General features: G+C 43.6%; 1 protein-coding gene across 3 annotated transcripts in view; it reads right to left on the bottom strand.

The window, feature by feature from the left end:
- Positions 1–25,000, bottom strand: part of LOC109880914 (neuropilin-2) — a 189,082-nt gene that overhangs the window by 95,007 nt on the left and 69,075 nt on the right. For all 3 annotated transcript variants that reach the window (XM_031806316.1, XM_031806318.1, XM_031806317.1), the window contains exons 4-7: positions 18,788–19,015; positions 13,366–13,521; positions 12,650–12,819; positions 141–296 (exon numbers count right to left, since the gene is read on the bottom strand). In XM_031806316.1, the coding sequence (XP_031662176.1) occupies positions 141–296; positions 12,650–12,819; positions 13,366–13,521; positions 18,788–19,015 (710 nt within the window). The remainder of the gene's footprint in view (positions 1–140; positions 297–12,649; positions 12,820–13,365; positions 13,522–18,787; positions 19,016–25,000) is intronic.

The following is a 25,000-nucleotide window of genomic DNA, read 5'->3' as shown; positions in this document are numbered from 1 at the left end:
TAGCACGTGTGACCGCCCCCCCCCCCCCCCCCCCCCCGAAGCGTCTTACCAGTCGGTGCCACGTGAAAAGCTATTCACTGGCACAAGCAGGACCCTTCAGGAGAAAGGTTCACACATCCCCACGTGTCTCTGTGTCCTACCTTGTGGTTCTTGCCATATCGGTAGACCATCCAGTCCTCTCCGTTGGTGCTGACCTCCAGCTTAAAGGTGGTGACGTAGTAGGACTTCTGGGTCTCCTTGGACACCGCTCCCTGGGTAGAGATACCCGTCAACACCTTCAGGACATGGAGATCCACCTGGGGGAGGGAGAAAGATATATATATATATATATTAGAGAGAGAGAGAGAGAGAGAGAGAGAGAGAAGGAGAAATAGTGAGAGAGAGGAGGTAGAGATAGTGAGAGAAAGAACATAGTCAAGATCATTTGAACAACTATGATCATTTGAGTCCATCAGTCTAGATCTGAGATTGCTCTCCCCTCCTCTCCCTCTCTCTCTCTCCTACATCTCTCTTTCCCCTCCATCTCTCTCTTCTCCATCTATCTCTCTCACTATTTCTCTCTCTCCATCTCTCTCTCCCCTCCATCTCTCTCCTCCCTCTCTCTCCTACATCTCTCTCTCCCCTCCATCTCTCTCTCCTCCCTCTCTCTGCCCATCTATCTATCTATCTATCTATCTATCTATCTATCTATCTATCTATCTATCTATCTATCTATCTATCTATCTATCTATCTATCTATCTATCTCTCTCTCTCTCTCTCTCTCTCTCTCTCTCTCTCTCTCTCTCTCTCTCTCTCTCTCTCTCTCTCTCTCTCTATCTATCTATCTATCTATCTATCTATCTATCTCTCCTCTCCTCTTTCCTCCCTCTCTCTCCTCCATCTATCTCTCCTCTCTCCCTCTCCTCTCCTCTTTCCTCCCTCTCTCTCCTCCATCTATCTCTCCTCTCTCCCTCTCCTCTCCTCTTTCCTCCCTCTCTCCTGCAGCGATCGATAGTAATGACCCTTGTGCTCATTCTAATTTCCCTTCATGATGATCACCTTCCTATTTCATCTCCATTCTGCTCTGCTACGTGGCTGGACTAGGAACACTACCAGGGTCTATATCAGCCAGGAGACACGCACACACACACACACACACATGCACACACACACACACAGACGCACACACACACACACACACACACACCAGAAGTTTAATCTGCAACTCTCTCAGACTCCCAGACCCAGTCCTCTGGGAGCAGCTCTGCTCTCTGAATCCCTGATCCCCGGGTGCGTCCTCAATGGAGCCCTAGTCCCTATATAGTGCACCGGAGAGTCCTAGTCTAAAGTAGTGCACTAGATAGGAAATAGGGTACCATCATTCAGTTCCCCATTAGGTTTTGCCGAAGCAGCAGCTATTCTTCCTGGGGTCCCCACTGATATTGTCCACTGATAGACAAGGACAGTCACACAAATTAAACACACACACAATATACTAACAACACAAATAGGCAATCATCTGTGATAGAGTGTGTTATAGTGTGTTAGAGTGTGTTAGAGTGAGTTAGAGTGTGATAGAGTGTTTAGAGTGTGATATAGTGTGATATAGTGTGATAGAGTGTGATATAGTGTGATATAGTGTGATATAGTGTGATAGAGTGTGATATAGTGTGATATAGTGTGATAGAGAGTGATAGAGTGTGATATAGTGTGATATAGTGTGATATAGTGTGATAGAGTGTGATATAGTGTGATATAGTGTGATATAGTGTGATAGAGTGTGATATAGTGTGATATAGTGTGATAGAGTGTGATAGAGTGTGATATAGTGTGATATAGTGTGATAGAGTGTGATAGAGTGTGATATAGTGTGATATAGTGTGATAGAGTGTGATAGAGTGTGATATAGTGTGATATAGTGTGATAGAGTGTGATATAGTGTGATAAAGTGTGATATAGTGTGATAGAGTGTGATATAGTGTGATATAGTGTGATAGAGTGTGATAGAGTGTGATAGAGTGTGATATAATGTGATAGAGTGTGATATAGTGTGATAGAGTGTGATATAGTGTGATATAGTGTGATATAGTGTGATATAGTGTGATATAGTGTGATATAGTGTGATAGAGTGTGATATAGTGTGATAGAGTGTGATATAGTGTGATATAGTGTGATAGAGTGTGATAGAGTGTGATATAGTGTGATATAGTGTGATATAGTGTGATAGACAAAGACATGAGGAAGTGGATGGCGGCACATTTTTTACATTTAAACTCGGACAAAACAGAGATGCTCTAGGTCCCAAGAAACAAAGAGATCTTCTGTTGAATCTGATTATTAATCTTGATGGTTGTTCAGTCGTCTCTGCGTTACTCTGGACCCTGATCTCTCTTTTGAGGAACATATCGAGACAGATGTTTCAAGGACAGATTTCTTTCCATCTACGTAACATTGCAAAAATCAGAAGCTTTCTGTCCAAAGATGATGCAGAAAAATGTATCCATGCTTTTGTCACTAGAGTTGATTTCAAGGTGTTACTGCTAACCTACAAAGCATTACATGGGCTTGCTCCTACCTATCTCTCTGATTTGGTCCTGCCGTACATACCTACACGTACGCTATGGTCACAAGACGCAGGCCTCCTAATTGTCCCTAGAATATCTAAGCAAACAGCTGCAGGCAGGGCTTTCTCCTATAGAGCTCCAGTTTTATGGAATGGTCTGCCTACCCATGTGAGAGACGCAGACTTGGTCTCAACCGTGAAGTCTTTATTGAAGACTCAACTCTTCAGTAGATCCTATGATTGAGTGTAGTCTGGCCCAGGAGTGTGAAGGTGAACGGAAATGCTCTGGAGCAACGAACCGCCCTTGCTGTCTCTGCCTGTCCGGTTCCCCTCTCTCCGCTGGGATTCTCTAGCTCTGACCCTATTACGGGGGCTAAGTCACTGGCTTACTGGTGCTCTTCCATGCCGTCCCTAGGAGGGGTGCGTCACTTGAGTGGGTTGAGTCACTAACGTGATCTTCCTGTCCTGTTTGTCGCCCCTCTGGCTCATGCGGTGAAGGAAATCTTCGAGGGCTATACTCGCCCTTGTCTCGGGGTAGTAGGTTGCTGGTCTGTTATAGTGTTTTCGGGTGTGTGCTTTAGACAAAGTGGGTGGGGTTATATCCTGCCTGGTTGGCCCTGTCCGGGGTTATTGTCGTACGGGGCCACAGTGTCTCCCTCGATCCCCCTTGTCTCAGCCTCCAGGATCTATGGAGCAATAGTCAATAGTGCTGCTGCTCCAGTTTAAACTCTTCTGCCTGCGGCTATGGAACCCTGACCTGTTCACCGGAAGCGCTACCTTGTCCCAGGCCTGCTGTTTTAAACTCTCTCTCTCTCTACCGCACATGCTATTTCGAAGTCTGAATGCTCGGCTATGAAAAGCTAAGTGACATTTACTCCTTATGTACTGACCTGTTGCACCCTCTACAACCACTGTGACTGATATACCCGAGGCTACCGACTGATCTTACCCGAGGCTACTGACTGATCTTACCCGAGGCTACCGACTGATCTTACTCGAGGCTACCGACTGATCTTACCCGAGGCTACCGACTGATCTTACCCGAGCCTACCGACTGATCTTACCCGAGGCTACCGACTGATCTTACCTGAGGCTACCGACTGATATACCCGAGGCTACCGACTGATCTTACCCAAGGCTACCGACTGATATACCCGAGGCTACCGACTGATCTTACCCGAGGCTACCGACTGATCTTACCCGAGGCTACCGACTGATCTTACCTGAGCCTACCGACTGATCTTACCCGAGGCTACCGACTGATCTTACCCGAGGCTACCGACTGATCTTACCTGAGGCTACCGACTGATATACCTGAGGCTACCGACTGATCTTACCCGAGGCTACCGACTGATCTTACCCGGGGCTACCGACTGATCTTACTCGAGGCTACCGACTGATCTTACCCGAGGCTACCGACTGATCTTACCTGAGGCTACCGACTGATATACCCGAGGCTACCGACTGATCTTACCCAAGGCTACCGACTGATATACCCGAGGCTACCGACTGATCTTACCCGAGGCTACCGACTGATCTTACCCGAGGCTACCGACTGATCTTACCTGAGGCTACCGACTGATCTTACCCGAGCCTACCGACTGATCTTACCCGAGGCTACCGACTGATCTTACCCGAGGCTACCGACTGATCTTACCTGAGGCTACCGACTGATATACCTGAGGCTACCGACTGATCTTACCCGAGGCTACCGACTGATCTTACCCGAGGCTACCGACTGATCTTACCCGAGGCTACCGACTGATCTTACCCGAGGCTACCGACTGATCTTACCCGAGGCTACCGGCTGATCTTACCTGAGGCTATCGACTGATCTTACCCGAGGCTACCGACTGATCTTGCCTGAGGCTACCGACTGATATACCCGAGGCTACCGACTGATCTTACCCAAGGTAACCGACTGATATACCCGAGGCTACCGACTGATCTTACCCGAGGCTACTGACTGATCTTACCCGAGGCTACCGACTGATCTTACTCGAGGCTACCGACTGATCTTACCCGAAGCTACCGACTGATCTTACCCGAGGCTACCGACTGATCTTACCTGAGGCTACCGACTGATATACCTGAGGCTACCGACTGATCTTACCCGAGGCTACCGACTGATCTTACCCGAGGCTACCGACTGATCTTACCCGAGCCTACCGACTGATCTTACCCGAGGCTACCGACTGATCTTACCTGAGGCTACCGACTGATATACCCGAGGCTACCGACTGATCTTACCCAAGGCTACCGACTGATATACCCGAGGCTACCGACTGATCTTACCCGAGGCTACCGACTGATCTTACCCGAGGCTACCGACTGATCTTACCTGAGGCTACCGACTGATCTTACCCGAGCCTACCGACTGATCTTACCCGAGCCTACTGACTGATCTTACCCGAGGCTACCGACTGATCTTACCCGAGGCTACCGACTGATCTTACCCGAGGCTACCGACTGATCTTGACAAAAGCCAGAAGTATATTATCCGTGTGCTCGTTCAGCCACGCCGTCGTGTAATATAGAATAATACCGATTTTCTTTTTCAGGTTCAGTTGATAGGAACGTCTCAAACGAAGCTCGTCCAGTTTGTTCTCTAGGGACTGTGTTCGCCATCAGAACGGAGAGTAGACGCGGTTTATTTGCATTCCCTATGTTGTCTAGTTAGGATGGCGGTTCGTGTGCCTCTTTTGTACCAACTGAGGCTAACTGCGTTGCGGGATACAAACTAAACAGGTAGTCTAGTAAGCAATCGTTTGTTTTCAAGGAAAAGGCTTTTTCAGAATCCTCCAAAACAACAAACTGACGTTCGACATTCAGACATGCAGCGTCGCACTCTGATGATGCATTTGGAACACAGCCCCTGACTCTCTGCTCGCCAATCCGGGGAGGTCATACTAAACATAAGAGGCGAAAACTGCAGCGTCTGTCATCTGTCAGAGAAACAGGTGTTCACGTTCCCCCTCCACCCTTCCCTTCCATCCCAAATAGCACTCTATTCCCTACATTTGACCAGAGCACATAGAGACTATATACAGTAGGTCAATAAGGTGCAATTTGCAATACAGGCTGTGTCTCTGCCTAGACGCCAGCAGGGAGACAGGCAGGTAGACACTAAATCAATATCTAGAGGACTGCTGCTAACTGTTGATTACCCAGGAAGGACCCTCATCAATCAAGTGGCAGTTTCTGTCAGAGGAGAGTAGAGTACAGTAGAGTAGAGTAGAGGAGAGGAGAGGAGAGGAGAGGAGAGGAGAGGAGAGGAGAGGAGAGGAGAGGAGAGGAGAGGAGAGGAGAGGAGAGGAGAGGAGAGGAGAGGAGAGGAGAGGAGAGGAGAGGAGAGGAGAGGAGAGGAGAGGAGAGGAGGAGCCTCACTCGCATCATCAGGTGGCGGAACAGGACAGAGACACACTTGTGTGTGTTCCAAATGGCACCCTATTCCCTATATAGTGTATCATATGGCACCCTATTCCCTATATAGTGTATCATATGGCACGCTACTCCCTATATAGTGTATCATATGGCACCCTATTCCCTATATAGTGTCATATGGCACCCTATTCCCTATATAGTGTCATATGGCACCCTATTCCCTATATAGTGTATCATATGGCACCCTACTCCCTATATAGTGTCATATGGCACCCTATTCCCTATATAATGTATCATATGGCACCCTATTCCCTATATAGTGTCATATGGCACCCTATTCCCTATATAGTGTATCATATGGCACCCTATTCCCTATATAGTGTCATATGGCACCCTATTCCCTATATAGTGTATCATATGGCACCCTATTCCCTATATAGTGTCATATGGCACCCTATTCCCTATATAGTGTATCATATGGCACCCTATTCCCTATATAGTGTCATATGGCACCCTATTCCCTATATAGTGTATCATATGGCACCCTATTCCCTATATAGTGTCATATGGCACCCTATTCCCTATATAGTGTCATATGGCACCCTATTCCCTGTATAGTGTATCATATGGCACCCTACTCCCTATATAGTGTATCATATGGCACCCTATTCCCTATATAGTGTATCATATGGCACCCTATTCCCTATATAGTGTATCATATGGCACCCTATTCCCTATATAGTGTATCATATGGCACCCTATTCCCTATATAGTGTATCATATGGCACCCTATTCCCTATATAGTGTATCATATGGCACCCTATTCCCTATATAGTGTATCATATGGCACCCTATTCCCTATATAGTGTATCATATGGCACCCTATTCCCTATATAGTGTATCATATGGCACCCTATTCCCTATATAGTGTCATAAGGCACCCTACTCCCTATATAGTGTATCATATGCATATGGACCCTGGTCAAAATGAGGGTATTATAGTCTGTCTGTCTGTCTGTCTGTCTGTCTGTCTGTCTGTCTGTCTGTCTGTCTGTCTGTCTGTCTGTCTGTCTGTCTGTCTGTCTGTCTGTCTGTCTGTCTGTCTGTCTGTCTGTCTGTCTGTCTGTCTGTCTGTCTGTCTGTCTGTCTGTCTGTCTGTCTGTCTGTCTGTCTGTTCATGTGTCTGTCTGCAACAGTAAGTTAAGGACTCAGTCAGAAGTGTCTCTTCCAGGCTTCCTTCCCAGTAGACCAGAAGAGGACACCGTATGTAGAAACAGGATGCATCTCTCTCTCTCTCTCTCTCTCTCTCCACTAAATCTCTTACACTGACATCTCCACGGAAACACACACGTGGCTCTTGAGCCAACACACACAGCTTAGCAGAAACACACATGCCCAGGAGCACGCGTCACACAGTCATGAGAGTCCTTTTCAGAGGCCCCGTTGGTAGCTCTGGGGTCACGTCCCAAACAGCACCCTACTCTCTACATAGTGGCCCTATTCCCATAGGGTTCCCATAGGCCACTTGTCAAAAGTAGTGCACTATGCAGGGAATAGGGTGCCATTTGGAACAGGGCATAAGATGTATGCTGGAGAGGCATGCTGGCATTTATGACAGCTGTTTGTCAAGATGGGCTGTCTGAGGCAGAGAAGAAGGCAGCTAGTCGCAGGTAGACAGACAGTTAGTCGCAGGCAGACAGCTAGTTGCAGGCAGACAGACAGCTGGTTGCAGGCAGACAGACAGGGAGGAAGATGGCAGGCAGGTAGACAGGCAGCTAGTTGCAGGCAGATAGGCAGCAAGTTGCAGGCAGACAGGCAGCTAGTTGCAGGCAGACAGGCAGCTAGTTGCAGGCAGACAGACAGGGAGGAAGACGGCAGACAGGCAGACAGACAGCCATGCAGGCAGCTAGGGGGGCCTGGGGAGCACGCAGGGCCCCTCTGCTAGGTGTTAACACAGGAAAACAGCTGGGACCTCTGCAGGAACGCAGGGACTGCAGAACACTGCTACATGGCACTACAGAGTGACACAAACTATACGGAGAGAGAAAGGTCCACATAATAGACTGCCGCAGACTGTCACAATGGCCACTATACTGAGAGAAAGAGAGAGAGAGAAGACTGCCAAAGACGGTCACAGAATGTCACTCTGCACTTGTCACTGTACTGAGAGAGAGACAGAGAGAGACAGAGAGAGACAGAGAGACAGAGAGAGAGGGAGAGAGAGAGAGAGACAGAGAGAGAGACAGAGAGAGAGAGAGAGAAGAGAGAGAGAGACAGAGAGAGAGGGAGAGAGAGAGAGAGAGAGAGACAGAGAGAGAGAGACAGAGAGAGAGAGAGACAGAGAGAGAGAGACAGAGAGAGAGACAGAGAGAGAGAGAGAGAGAGAGAGAGACAGAGAGAGAGAGAGAGAGAGAGAGAGACAGACAAAGACCGTCACAGAATGTCACTCTGCACTTGTCACTGTACTGAGAGAGAGATTGGTGTCAGTCTCCAGCTAGTCATGGCTCTATGTAGCACTGTGTGCCTTCTATAGTCTGTTCTGGACTTAGGGACTGTGAAGGTCCAAAGTGGGATATGAATGGGTGTCTGAGCTGTGTGCCAGTAGTTTAGACAGACAAGCTCGGTGCATTCAGCATGTCTACACTTACAAAAACAAGTAGTGATGAAGTCAATCTCTCCTCCACTTTGAGCCAGGAGAGATTGACATGCGTATTATTAATGTTATCTCCCTTTGTACATTCAAGGTCCAGGTCCATACTGCCCTGTTCTGAGCCAATTCTGAGCCAATTGTAATCTTAATCCTGTAATCAGTCCCTCTTAGTGTCACCTGACCACACAACTGAACAGTAGTCCAGGTGCGACAAAACTAGCCTTGTTGATAGTGCTGTTAAGAAGGTAGACACTAGGGCCTGTGGGACCTGCCTTGTTGATAGTGCTGTTAATAAGAAGGTAGAAACTAGGGCCCGTAGGACCTGCCTTGTTGATAGTGTTGTTAAGAAGGTAGAAACTAGGGCCTGTAGGACCTGCCTTGTTGATAGTGCTGTTAAGAAGGTAGAAACTAGGACCTGTAGGACCTACCTTGTTGATAGTGTTGTTAAGAAGGTAGAAACTAGGGTCTGTAGGACCTGCCTTGTTGATAGTGCTGTTAAGAAGGTAGAAACTAGGGCCCGTAGGACCTGCCTTGTTGATAGTGTTGTTAAGAAGGTAGAAACTAGGGCCTGTAGGACCTGCCTTGTTGATAGTGCTGTTAAGAAGGTAGAAACTAGGACCTGTAGGACCTGCCTTGTTGATAGTGTTAAGGTAGAACATCGCTTTATTATGGACAGACATCAGATATTAGCTCTCTGTGTACATCCAAGGGCCAGCCGTGCTGCCCTGTTCTGAGCCAATTGCAATTTTGCAAGTCCCTTTTTGTGGCACCTGACCACACAACTTAACAGTTGTCCAGGTGCGACAAAACTAGGGCCTGTAGGACCTGCCTTGTTGATAGTGCTGTTAAGAAGGTAGAGCATAACTTTATTATGGACAGGCTTCTCCCCATCTTAGTTACTGTTGTATCAATATGTTTTTGAAGATGACAGTTTACAATCCAGGGTTACTCCAAGCAATTTAGTCAGCTCAATGTGCTCAATTTCCACATGATTTATTACAAGATTTTAGTTGAGGTTTAGGGTTTAGTGAATGATTTGTCCCAAATACAATGTTTTAGATTAAAAAATATTAAGGTCTATTTTACTCCTTGCCACCCATTCTGAAACTAACTGCAGCTCTTTGTTAAGTGTTGCAGTCATTTCAGTCGCTTTAGTAGCTGACGTATATCGTGTTTAGTCATCTGCATACATAGACACACTGGCTTTACTCAAAGCCAGAAGCATGCCATTAGTAAAAAAATAAAATAATAATGAGCTTAGACAGCTTCCCTGGGGAACTCCTGATTCTACCTGAATTCTGTTGGAGAGGCTTCCATTAAAGAACACCCTCTGTGTTCTGTTAGACAGGTAACTCTTTATCCACATTATATCAGGGGGTGTAAAGCCATAACACATACGTTTTTCCAGCAGCAGACTATGATCGATAATGTCAAAAGCCGCACTGAAGTCTAACAAACCAGCCTCCACAATCTTTTTATCATCAATTTCCCTCAGCCAATCATCAGTAATTTGTGTAAGGTTGTGCTTGTTGAAAGTCCTTCTCTATAAGCATGCTGAAAGTCTGTTGTCAATTTGTTTACTGTAAAATAAAATTGTATCTGGTCAGTTTACAAAGGGTTGGTAACAGGCTGATTGGTCAGATATTTGAGCCAGTAAAAGGTGCTTTACTATTATTGGGTAGCAGAATGACTCTTGCTTCCTTCCAGGCCTGAGGGCACACACTTTCTGGTATGACTTAAAATTGAAGATGTGGCAAATAGGAGTGACAATATCGTCTGCTATAATCCTCAGTCATTTTACATCCAAGTTTATCAGACCCCGGGGGCTTGTCATTGTTGATAGACAACAATAATTGTTTCACTTCTTCCACACTCACTTTACGGAATTCAAAATCACTATGCTTGTCTTTCATAATTTGGTCAGATATATTTCGATGTGTAGTGTGTACATTTGGTGCTGGCATGTTATGCCTAAATTTGTTAATCTTGCCAATGAAAAAAATCATTAAAGTATTTGGCAATATCAGCTGGTTTTGTGATGAATGAGCCATCTGATTAAAATGAATGATGGAGCTGAGTTTGCCTTTTTGCCCATTTAAGGAGCTCCAAAGCTTTTTACTGTCATTCTTTATGTAATTCATCTTTGTTTCATAGTGTAGTTTCTTCTTCTTTGTATTCAGTTTAGTCTCATGATTTCTCCATTTGCACTACGTTTTGCTAATCGGTTCTGCAGCCAGACTTATTTGCCATTTTTTTTGCCTCATCCCTCTCAACGTTACAATTTTTCAATTTCTCATAAATCCACGGGGATGTAACAGTTTCCACAGTCATTTTGTTAATGGGTGCTTATTAGTAACTGGGATAAGCAATTGACTTTTATAAATGAGTCAATAAATCAGCCAAACAGCAACATGAATGGGAGATGGTCTACAGATGGTCTATAGATGGCCTATAGATGGTCTACAGATGGCCTATAGATGGTTATAGATGGTCTATAGATGGTCTACAGATGGTCTATAGATGGTCTATAGATGTGCTATAGATGATCTACAGATGGTCTATAGATGGTCTACAGATGGTCTATAGATGGTTATAGATGGTCTATAGATGGTCTACAGATGGCCTATAGACGGTACCACATATTACCATATCATACCACATCATACCACATAGTACCACATCAAACCACATAGTACCACATAGTACCACATAGTACCACATAGTACCACATCATACCACATAGTACCACATCATACCACATCATACCACATAGTACCACATCATACCAAATCATACCACATAGTACCACATCATACCACATAGTACCACATCATACCACATCATACCACATAGTACCACATAGTACCACATAGTACCACATAGTACCATATCATACCACATAGTACCACATCAAACCACATCGCACCACATAGTACCACATAGTACCACATCATACCACATCATACCACATAGTACCACATCATACCACATCATACCACATAGTACCACATCATACCACATAGTACCACATAGTACCACATCATACCACATAGTACCACATCAAACCACATAGTACCACACAATACCACACAGTACCACATAGAACCACATAGTACCACATCAAACCACATCATACCACATGGTACCACATCATACCACATAGTACCACATAGTACCACATAGTACCACATCAAACCACATCAAACCACATCGCACCACATAGTACCACATAGTACCACATCATACCACATAGTACCACATCGTACGACATAGTACCACACAATACCACATAGTACCACATAGTACCACATCATACCACATAGTACCACATCAAACCACATAGTACCACATAGTACCACATCATACCACATAGTACCACATAGTACCACATCATACCACATAGTACCACATCGTACCACATAGTACCACACAATACCACATAGTACCACATCATACCACATAGTACCACATAGTACCACATCATACCACATAGTACCACACAATACCACGAAGTACCACATCATACCACATGGTACCACATAGTACCATATAGTACAAAATCATACCACATAGTACCACATAATACCACATAGCACCACATTGTACCACATAGTACCTCGTAGTACCACATAGTACCACATAGTACCACATCACACCAAATAGTACCACATAGTACCACATAGTATCACATCATGCCACATCATACCACATAGTACCTCGTAGTACCACATTTTACCACATTGTAGGTATGAAGCCACTATTAATGTTGCGTCTATCTATGTATATTCTGACTCATGGAGACACTTAACGTCTGTCTGTTTCTCAAGTCCTCAGCCAAAAGACTCAGATTCAACCAGATAAACCTGTTAATTCTAAAGGTGATTCCAACTTGAGCTCTTGATCTCTGCAAACATTGGGTTAACTACCTTTAAAAGTCTATCACAGGTCGTTGATCTCCATTGGACTGAATCTACACTCACTGAACGAGAATGAGATTCCATTTCTGTCCACAAGACCTGTGATAGACGAGACACGAGGCACTTTAACACAGTTGTTAAATATGGAGTCTCACCTGGATGTACTCCTTGTTGCTGTCCTCGTTGGGCGTCCACGCGTTGTTGCCGTTGTTAAGGCGGGCCTGCCGTGGCAACCATGTGTTGTCATAGAAGGAAGAGGAGGCAGTGATCTGGTCGTCAGAGATCTTCCCTGACTCCAGACCTAACGCGTTACTGCAATGGAAGGCTGGGGGAGGAGAGCGGTGGACCAATCAATCAATCAATCAATCAATTAATCAATCAATCAATGACAGGTGGCCCAATCAATCAAACAATCAATTAACCAATCAATCAACCAATCAATCAATGAGAGGTGGACCAATCAATCAAGCACTCAATCAATGAGAGGTGGACCAATCAATCAACCAATCAATCAATGACAGGTGGACAAATCAATCAACCAATCAATCAATGAGAGGTGGACCAATCAATCAAGCAATCAATCTATGACAGGTGGCCCAATCAAGCAATCAATGAACCAAACAATTAACCAATCAATCAATGACAGGTGGCCCAATCAATCAAGCAATCAATTAACCAATCAATTAACCAATCAATCGATGAGAGGTAGACCAATCAATCAACCAATCAATCAATGACAGGTGGACCAATCAATCAACCAATGAGAGGTGGACCAATCAATCAACCAATCGATCAATGGACAGGTGGACAGTCAGATACAGAACTGAAGAGAGAAGGATCAATACACACACACACACACAGCAGTACTTACTGTGGCTGACATCTTTGTGTGTCATGTTGTAGCGAGCAGAGAAGCCATCTTTGGCCACGGCCATGTCCGTGTGGAAGGACAGAGACAGGATACCTGTAGATGACGTGATTTCAGGAGGGATCTTAGTTCCACAGTAACGTCCTATCAGAGGCCCCACTGCAAACACATACACAAACCGGAGACCACCATTAGGAACATGACATTATGTGACGTAACATTACATAGCATAGCATAGCATTACATAACGTAATATAGCCTAATATAAGATAATATAACGTAACGTAATGCAACATAACATAACATAACATAGCATAACACAACATAGCATAACATAACACAACATAGCATAACACAACATAGCATAACACAACATAACATAACATAGCATAACATAACACAACATAGCATACCATAACATAGCACAACATAACATAGCATAACATAACATAGCATAACATAGCATAACATAACATAGTATAACATAACACAATATAACATAGCATAACATAGCATAACATAACATAGCATAGCATAAAATTATATAACATAACATAACACAACATAACATAGCATAACATAACATAGCATAACATAACATAGCATAGCATAAAATTATATAACATAACATAACACAACATAACATAGCATAACATAACACAACATAACATAGCACAACATAACATAAAATAGCATAACATAACATAAAATAGCATAACATAGCATAACATAACATAGCATAACATAGCATAGCATAGCATAAAATTATATAACATAACATAACACAACATAGCATAGCATAAAATTATATAAGATAACATAACACAACATAACATAGCATAACATAACATAACACAACATAACATAACATAGCATAACATAACATAGCATAACATAGCATAACATAACATAACATAGCATAGCATAAAATTATATAACATAACATAACACAACATAACATAGCATAACATAACATAGCATAACATAGCATAGCATAAAATTATATAACATAACACAACATAACATAAAATAACACAACATAACATAGCATAACATAACATAACATAGCATAACATAACATAGCATAACATAGCATAGCATAAAATTATATAACATAACACAACATAACATAAAATAACACAACATAAAATAGCATAACATAGCATAAAATAGCATAACATAACATAAAATAGCACAACATAACATAAAATAGCATAACATTACATAAAATAGCATAACATAGCATAACATAACATAGCATAACATAGCATAGCATAGCATAAAATTATATAACATAACATAACACAACATAACATAGCATAACATAACATAGCATAACATAGCATAACATAACATAGCATAACATAACATAACATAACATAACATAGCATAGCATAACATAGCATAGAATTAGATAACATAACACAACATAACATAGCATAACATAACATAACATAGCATAACATAACATAACATAACATAGCATAGCATAACATAGCATAACATAGCATAGAATTAGATAACATAACACAACACACAAATCAGCATTAGTAGCCCTTGCCCTAACGTCAGCACCCTCATAATGTCCAACAAGGTTACTGACCCTGATGAATTCTCAACCAGCCAAATTATGAACAGATCAACAACACTTAGCTGGGGCAAAACAACACTGGAAATGACAAGTACGGCATGTAAAAATATCAATCCTGTCTTTCTCAGCACGCGGGGCAGGCTATAGAGAGATTCCACTGGGAAACAATGGATGTCTCAGCTCCATCTCTTTATTTCATCCGTCTATCTCTCTATGCCTTGATCTAATATCACGTGAAAAGTCACTTGGGTTTAACGAGGGGTGAGGTGCTCTCTCTGTTCTCTCCGTCCCTCGTCTTTCCCTCCCTTCCCTCCCTTCCCTCCGTTCCCTCCCTTCCCTCCGTTCCCTCCCTTCCCTCCGTTCCCTCCGTTCCCTCCCTTCCCTCCCTCCCTTCCCTCCGTTCCCTCCCTTCCCTCCGTTCCCTCCCTTCCCTCCCTTCCCTCTGTTCCCTCCGTTCCCTCCCTCCCTTCCCTCCCTTCCCTCCCTTCACTCCCTTCCCTCCCTCCGTTCCCTCTCTTCCCTCCGTTCCCTCCATTCCCTCCCTTCCCTCCCTTCCCTCAGTTCCCTCCCTCCCTCCCTTCCCTCCGTTCCCTCCCTCCCTCCGTTCCCTCCCTCCCTCCGTTCCCTCCCTTCCCTCCCTCCCTCCCTTCCCTCCCTCCCTCCCTCCGTTCCCTCCCTTCCCTCCATTCCCTTCCCTCCCTTCCCTCTGTTCCTAGAGGGACATTACCATTTCAATACTAGAGGGACATTACCTTATCAATACACAGGACATTACCACATCAATACTAGAGGGACATTACCATATCAAGACTAGAGGGACATTATCATATCAATACTAGAGGGACATTACCATATCAATACACATGACATTACCATATCAATACTAGAGGGACATTATCACATCAATACTAGAGGGACATTACCATATCAATACTAGAGGGACATTACCATATCAATACTAGAGGGACATTACCATATCAATACTGGCGGGACATTACCATATCAATACACAGGACATTACCATATCAATACTAGAGGGACATTACCATATCAATACTAGAGGGACGTTACCATATCAATACTAGAGGGACATTACCATATCAATACTAGAGGGACATTACCATATCAATACTGGAGGGACATTACCTTATTGAGACTAGAGGGACATTACCATATTGAGACTAGAGGGACATTACCATATCAATACTAGAGGGACATTACCATATCAATACTAGAGGGATTTTACCATATCAATACTAGAGGGACATTACCATATCAATACTAGAGGGACATTACCATATCAATACTAGAGGGACATTACCATATCAATACTAGAGGGGCATTACCTTATTGAGACTAGAGGGACATTACCATATTGAGACTAGAGGGGCATTACCATATCAATACTAGAGGGACATTACCATATCAATACTAGAGGGACATTACCATATCAATACTAGAGGGACATTACCATATCAATACTAGGGGGACATTACCATATCAATACTAGGGGGACATTACCATATTGAGACTAGAGGGACATTACCATATCAATACTAGAGGGACATTACCATATTGAGACTAGAGGGACATTACCATATCAATGTACAGGACATTACCATATCAATACTAGAGGGACATTACCATATTGAGACTAGAGGGACATTACCATATTGAGACTAGAGGGACATTACCATATCAATACGAGAGGGACATTACCTTATTGAGACTAGAGGGACATTACCATATTGAGACTAGAGGGACATTACCATATCAATACTAGAGGGACATTACCATATTGAGACTAGAGGGACATTACCATATCAATACTAGAGGGACATTACCATATTGAGACTAGAGGGACATTACCATATTGAGACTAGAGGGACATTACCATATCAATACGAGAGGGACATTACCTTATTGAGACTAGAGGGACATTACCATATTGAGACTAGAGGGACATTACCATATCAATACTAGAGGGACATTACTATATCAATACTAGAGGGACATTCCCTCCGTTCCCTCCCTTCCCTCCCTCCGTTCCCTCCCTTCCCTCCATTCCCTCCCTTCCCTCCCTTCCCTCCGTTCCCTCCCTCCCTTCCCTCCGTTCCCTCCGTTCCCTCCCTCCCTTCCCTCCCTTCACTCCCTTCCCTCCCTCCGTTCCCTCTCTTCCCTCCGTTCCCTCCATTCCCTCCCTTCCCTCCCTTCCCTCAGTTCCCTCCCTCCCTCCCTTCCCTCCGTTCCCTCCCTCCCTCCCTCCGTTCCCTCCCTCCCTCCGTTCCCTCCCTTCCCTCCCTCCCTCCCTTCCCTCCCTCCCTCCGTTCCCTCCCTTCCCTCCCTTCCCTTCCCTCCATTCCCTTCCCTCCCTTCCCTCTGTTCCTAGAGGGACATTACCATTTCAATACTAGAGGGACATTACCTTATCAATACACAGGACATTACCACATCAATACTAGAGGGACATTACCATATCAAGACTAGAGGGACATTATCATATCAATACTAGAGGGACATTACCATATCAATACACAGGACATGACCATATCAATACTAGAGGGACATTACCATATCAATACTAGAGGGACATTACCATATCAATACTAGAGGGACATTACCATATCAATACACAGGACATTACCATATCAATACTAGAGGGACATTACCATATCAATACTAGAGGGACATTACCATATCAATACTAGAGGGACATTACCATATCAATACTAGAGGGACATTACCATATCAATACTAGAGGGACATTACCATATCAATACTAGAGGGACATTACCATATCAATACTAGAGGGACATTACCATATCAATACTAGAGGGGCATTACCTTATTGAGACTAGAGGGACATTACCATATTGAGACTAGAGGGACATTACCATATCAATACTAGAGGGACATTACCATATCAATACTAGAGGGACATTACCGTATCAATACTAGAGGGGCATTACCATATTGAGACTAGAGGGACATTACCATATCAATACTGGAGGGACATTACCATATTGAGACTGGAGGGACATTACCATATCAATACTAGAGGGACATTACCATATCAATACTAGAGGGACATTACCATATTGAGACTAGAGGAACATTACCATATCAATACTAGAGGGACATTACCACATCAATACTAGAGGGACATTACCATATTGAGACTAGATGAACATTACCATATCAATACTAGAGGGACATTACCATATCAATACTAGAGGGACATTACCATATCAATACTAGAGGGACATTACCATATCAGTGTGCAGGGCATTACCATATCAATACTAGAGGGACATTACCATATTGAGACTAGAGGGACATTACCATATCAATACTAGAGGGACATTACCATATTGAGACTAGAGGGACATTACCATATCAATACTAGAGGGACATTACCATATCAATACTAGAGGGACATTACCACATCAATACTAGAGGGACATTACCATATTGAGACTAGAGGGACATTACCATATTGAGACTAGAGGGACATTACCATATCAATACTAGAGGGACATTACCATATCAATACTAGAGGGACATTACCTTATCAATACTGGAGGGACATTATCATATCAACACTAGAGGGACATTATCATATCAACACTAGAGGGACATTATCATATCAATACTAGAGGGACATTACCATATCAAGACTAGAGGGACATTACCATATCAAGACTACCCTCCACCTAGAAAGAAGCAGGCTCTGCTAGGGGCTCACTAGAGGAGTTTCCAGGGGCTGGCCTTGAAGAAATAGTACTGTATGTTGTGTGTGCAGAATACTGTATTTTGTGTGTCTTTAAGACTCACCCTGTGGCAGACCGTCCCAGACCTCCAACCAGTCGTACTTGCAGTCTCCCTCTCCCCCGGGGAGGGGGTCGTTCTCCAGGTCAAAGGTCAGGAAGGTCAGGGCCACGTCCATGGCCGGGGGCACGATGATAATAAAGGAACACTCCAGGTTATGAGGGTATTTATCAGGGAACCCCGGAGACTCAATGATCCCGTTCTGACTGGTGAAGTTACGGGAGCAGTCTGAACCTGAAACACACAAATAACACAGAGATTCAGAGATTCAATAATGGATCAATCAGTCAGTCAGTCAGTCAATCAGTCAGTCAGTCAGACAATCAGTCAGTCAGTCAGTCAATCAGTCAGTCAGTCAGACAATCAGTCAGTCAGTCAATCAATCAGTCAGTCAGACAGTCAGTCAGTCAGTCAGACAATCAGTCAGACAATCGGTCAGTCAGTCAGTCAGTCGATCAGTAAGTCAGTCAGTCAATCAGTCTCTCTCTCTCCTTCTCTCTCTCTCTCTCTCTTTCCCTCTCTGTTCTCCCTCTCTTTCCCTCTCTCTCTCTCTCTCTCTCTCTCTCTCTCTCTCTCTCTGTCCTCTCTCTCCCTCTCAGTCAATCAGTGAGTCAGTCAGTCAATCAGTCACTCAGTCAATAAATCAGTCTCTCTCTCCATCTCTGTCTCTGTGTCTGTGTCTCTTTCCTTCAACCTACATGTGGTAAAGAGAGGTTTAGATGGCAGAATTACAGCAGAGCCACTAATAGCTATATTCACCAGTGTGTAGTCAGTCTGTTTACTCAGAGAGACCCTGTAGGTGTTGGTCCTATGGGTCCCTTTAACCCGGTGGTCATTAGTACAGTTAACTAGACAACACAGCCTTTGGTCCTAAAGTCTACGTCACAGAGAAAGAGACAGAGCGGGATCAGATCAATGGATGAGCTACCAGAGAATCCCCTCAGGCCACCAGTTTGTCTGCTCAGTACTAAACACCGACAGGAGAGATGCAGCAGTCCCTGAGGACATTCATTAGACAACATGCAACAGGCAGACGGACATGTTTTGTATTGTATTTTTTGTGATCATCTGTTTATTACAATTTATTTTGACTGTTTAGGGGAAACAGAGAGAGAGAGAGAGGGAGATCCAAATACCTTGAATGAGCTACAGGACAAAATACAAACCCTCCAACCCAAAAAGGCCTGTGGTGTTGATAGTATACTCAATGAAATGATCAAATATACAGACAACAAATTCCAATTGGCTATACTAAAACTCTTTAACATCATCCTTAGCTCTGGCATCTTCCCCAATATTTGGAACCGAGGACTGATCACCCCAATCCACAAAAGTGGAGACAAATTTGACCCCAATAACTACCGTGGAATATGCGTCAACAGCAACCTTGGGAAAATCTTCTGCATTATAATTAACAGCAGACAAATGTCAAATTGGCTTTTTACCAAATTATGACAGACCAGGTATTCACCCTGCACACCCTAACTGACAACCAAACAAACCAAAACAACGGCAAAGTCTTCTCATGTTTTGATTTCAAAAAGGCCTTCGACTCAATTTGGCATGAGGGTCTGCAAAACAAACTGATGGAAAGTGGTGTTGGGAGTAAAACATACATTACATTATAAAATCCATGTACACAAACAACAAGTGTGTGGTTAAAATAGGCAAAACACACACATTTCTTTCCACAGGGCCATGGGGTGAGACAGGGATGCAGCGTAAGCCCCTCCCTCTTCAACATCTATATCAATGAATTGGTGCGGGCACCAGAAATGTCTGCACCCGGCCTCACCCGGCCTCACCCTACTAGACTCTGAAGTCAAATGTCTACTGTTTGCTGATGATCTGGTGCTTCTGTCACCAACCAAGGAGGGCCTACAGCAGTACCTAGATCTTCTGCACAGATTCTGTCAGACCTGGGCCCTGACAATAACTCTCAGTAAGACAAAAATAATGGTGTTCCAAAAAAGGTCCAGTCACCAGGACCACGAATACAAATTCCATCTAGACACCGTTGCCCTAGAGCACACAAAAAACTATACATACCTTGGCCTGAACATCAGCGCCACAGGTAACTTCCACAAAGCTGTGAACGATCTGAGAGACAAGGCAAGAAGGGCATTCTATGCCATCAAAAATAACATAAATTTCAACATACCAATTAGGATTTGGCAAAAAATACTTGAATCAGTCATAGAGCCCATTACCTTTTACGGTTGTGAGGTTTGGGGTCCGCTCACCAACCAAGAATTCACAAAATGGGACAAAAACCAAATTGAGACTCTGCATGCAGAATTCTACAAAAAATATCCTTTGCGTACAACGTAGAGCACAAAATAATGTTAAATTCTAAAACCACCTAAAAGGAAAAAAATCCATCGCCTACAGAGAGATGAACCTGGAGAAGAGTCCCCTAAGCAAGCTGGTCCTGGGGCTCTGTTTACAAACACACCCCCCAGGACAGCAACACAATTAGATCCATCCAAATCATGAGAAAACAAAAACATAATTACTTGACACATTGGAAAGAGTTAACAAAAAAACTGAGCAAACTAGAATGGTATTTGGCCTTAAACAGAGAGTACACAGTGGCAGAATACCTGACCACTGTGACTGACCCAAACTTAAGGAAAGCTTTGACTATGTACAGACTCACTGAGCATAGCCTTGCTTTGAGAAAGGCTGCCGTACCCAGACATGGCTCTCAAGAGAAGACAGGCTATGTGCTCACTGCCCACAAAATGAGGTGGAAACTCATTTCTCCCCCACCCTGTCTCCTTCTCCTCCACCCTGTCTGATTCCCCCCCCCCAACCCGCTACTGACAGGCAATATGTCAGGCAGGCACGTGTGGTGGGCTCTGGGGAGTGGCCCTGTGAGTGAGACCTCTGGGTTAGACAGGTCTGGGCTTGTCTGTCTCACCATCCCACCAGCACTAACTGAGACTCTTACAGAAACAACCCTCTTGTCAGACTATGTTTGTGGATTCTTGTTGTCAGACCGCTGCTAAGGAGAAATGAAACACCTTACAAGCTCTGCTCATAAATATTTGTGTGTGTGTGTGTGGGGGGGGGGGGGGGCTTTTGAGTCGTTGCAAGATGAGAGGGTAATATGATGTCACAGCTCCAGCTTCTTCGTCCTCCTCGTTCGGTCCTGTGAGAGACGTGTAGCTAGTACCAGCCGTGGTGTGAGTGTGTGTGTGTGAACCCTGCAGGGTCACAGCTGGTGAGGTAGTATATAAATAGAGTTAAGAGCTACAGATGACTCTCTGTTTGTTCTTTGATCCACTGATATTTCTGGCCTTCCTCCTCTCCTCTCCTCCCTGACCACCTTCCCTTCAGCCTGTCAACAACAGCCCCCCCCACCCCTCCTCTGTTTTGTCTCTCTCTGCCCCCCCCCCCCCCCCCCCCTATGATGAAAATTACAGGCCTCTCTCTTCTTTTTAAGTGGGAGAACTTGCACAATTGGTGGCTGACTAAATACTTTTTTGCCCCACTGTATATTGTCTCACCATATAGAGACAATACTATGTGGACCTACTGTCAGTGTGTCTCATCATATAGAGACAGTACTATGTAGTACGTGTCTCACCATTTTATCCTGAGTGTAGGTTATTTCCCTGACATCTGCAATCAAGGACTCATACACCCAATCTTTAAGAATGGAGGCAAATTTGACCCTAACAATTGAATCAAATCAAATCAAATGTATTTATAAAGCACTTCTTACATCAGCTGATATCTCAAAGTGCTGTACCTGCCTACAGAGGCATTTGTGTGAACAGTAACCTGGGGCAGGTTTTCTGTAGTATTATAAATGTAAGAGTTCTAAACTTCCTTAATAAGCACAATGTCTTGAGTAAAAGCCTAATTGGATTTAAACCAAAACATCGCACAACTGATCATATCTACATCCTACACATCCTGATAGATAAACATGTCCACCAAAATAATACCAAAATATACGCTTGCTTTATCGACTTCCAAAAGCATTTGATTCTATGTGGCATACAGGACTGTTCTACAGAGTTATTGAAAATGGCATAGGGGGTAAAACACAACATAATTTAATCAATGTTTACTGGCAATAGGTTCAGCATTAGAATTGGTAAGAAAAAAACATAATTATTTAACCAGGGGCGGGGCCTTCGTCAGGGTTGTAATCTGAGCCCTGCACTCTTCAATATTTACATTAACGAATGGTCACTATTCTAGAAAAATCCTCAGCCCCGGTTAATTGCCTACTCTTCGCAGATGACCTATGCCTGCTGTCACCCACAGCACATGGCCTACAGCAGAGCCTGGACCTGCTAGAGCAGTACTGCCAGACCTGGGCCCTGGCGGTAAAACCCCAAATTGACTAAAATAATGATTTTCCAGAGAAGATCCAGATCTCAGGGAATTAGACCAAAGTTCTTAATTGGTACAAAAAATATATAGAGTACTGCACACGCTACAATTACTGAGGTTTAAATATATAGAGTACTGCACACACTACAAGTACTGAGGTTTAAATATATAGAGTACTGTACACACTACAATTACTGAGGTTTAAATATATAGAGTACTGCACACACTACAATTACTGAGGTTTAAAAATATAGAGTACTGTACACACTACAATTACTGAAGTTTAAATATATAAAGTACTGCACACACTACAAGTACTGAGGTTCAAACATAAGCTCAACTGGACACCTTAATGAGGCAGTGAATGAACTGAGAGAGAAAGCACGCAAGGCATTAAACGAAGCCATTAAAAACAAATTCAAATTGAAATACCTATTATAAACTAAAACTAATTAAATGTGTAATTGAACCAATTGCACTTCATGGCAGCGAGGTGGAGGGTTCACTTGCAAAACAAGATTTCACCAAATGGGACAAACACCCCATTGAAACCCTGCATGCAGAGTTCTGTAAGATTCTCCTACATGTCCAGAGGAAAACTACAAACAATGGATGCAGGGCAGAATTAGGCCAATATCCACTAATAATAAAAACTCAAAAAAGAGCAATTAAGATTTGGAAACTCAGTGAACCCCTCTCATATCATTACCAAGCCCTGCAATACCAAGAGCTGAGCAAAGAAAAGTCCCCTCATCCAGCTGGTCCTGAGGCTGAGTTCACTAACCTGTTCTACTAACACACTGAAGCCTCAGGACCAGAACATCCAATCAATCAGAATTAACCAAATTACAACACAGTCAAAATAAAACTACATTACTTATTGGGAAACACAAACACAAACACAAAGCAAAATGTAGTGCTATCTGGCCCTAAATCGACAGTACACCGTGGCTAAATATTTGACCATGGTTACTGATCAAAACCTTAGAAAAACCTTGACAAAGTACAGGCTCAATGAGCACAGCCTAGCCATTGAGAAGGGTAGACACAGGAAAACCTGGCTCCCTGTAGAGGAAAGGCTGTGCAACCACTGCACCACAGCAGAACCTGTCTCCCTGTAGAGGAAAGGCTGTTCAACCACTGCACCACAGCAGAACCTGTCTCCCTGTAGAGGAAAGGCTGTGCAACCACTGCACCACAGCAGAACCTGAGACAGAGCTGCATTTCCTGACTAAATGTCAAAAATATAAAACAATTAGAGAGTGTCATTTCCCCAAATTTGAAACCCTTATCCAAGGGTTCATAGACCTCTCTGATGAGGATAGGCTACCCGTCCTGTTGGGGGAGGACGCAGAGAGCTGTGGGTTGGCAGCGCACTACATTGCTGCCTGCCATGAGATGAGGGACAGTGTCTGACAGACCAATCAACCTGCACATGTCCTCTACTGTATGCTTATTGTTATTGTTCAATGTGTTGGTTATTTTGACACTTGGTTATTGTTGTTACTGTGGTTATTTTGACACTTGGTTATAATTGTTACTGTGGTTATTTTGACACTTGGTTATAATTGTTACTGTGGTTATTTTGACACTTGGTTATAATTGATACTGTGGTTATTTTGACACTTGGTTATAACTGTTACTGTGGTTATTTTGACACTTGGTTATAATTGTTACTGTGGTTATTTTGACACTTGGTTATAATTGATACTGTGGTTATTTTGACACTTGGTTATAACTGTTACTGTGGTTATTTTGACACTTGGTTATAATTGTTACTGTGGTTATTTTGACACTTGGTTATAACTGTTACTGTGGTTATTTGACACTTGGTTATAATTGTTACTGTGGTTATTTTGACACTTGGTT

Source organism: Oncorhynchus kisutch, linkage group LG26, assembly GCF_002021735.2.
Source record: "Oncorhynchus kisutch isolate 150728-3 linkage group LG26, Okis_V2, whole genome shotgun sequence".
Lineage (NCBI taxonomy): Eukaryota > Metazoa > Chordata > Actinopteri > Salmoniformes > Salmonidae > Oncorhynchus > Oncorhynchus kisutch.
The sequence above is the reverse complement of the archived record's forward strand: the minus strand, read 5'-3'. Positions and strand labels throughout refer to the sequence as shown.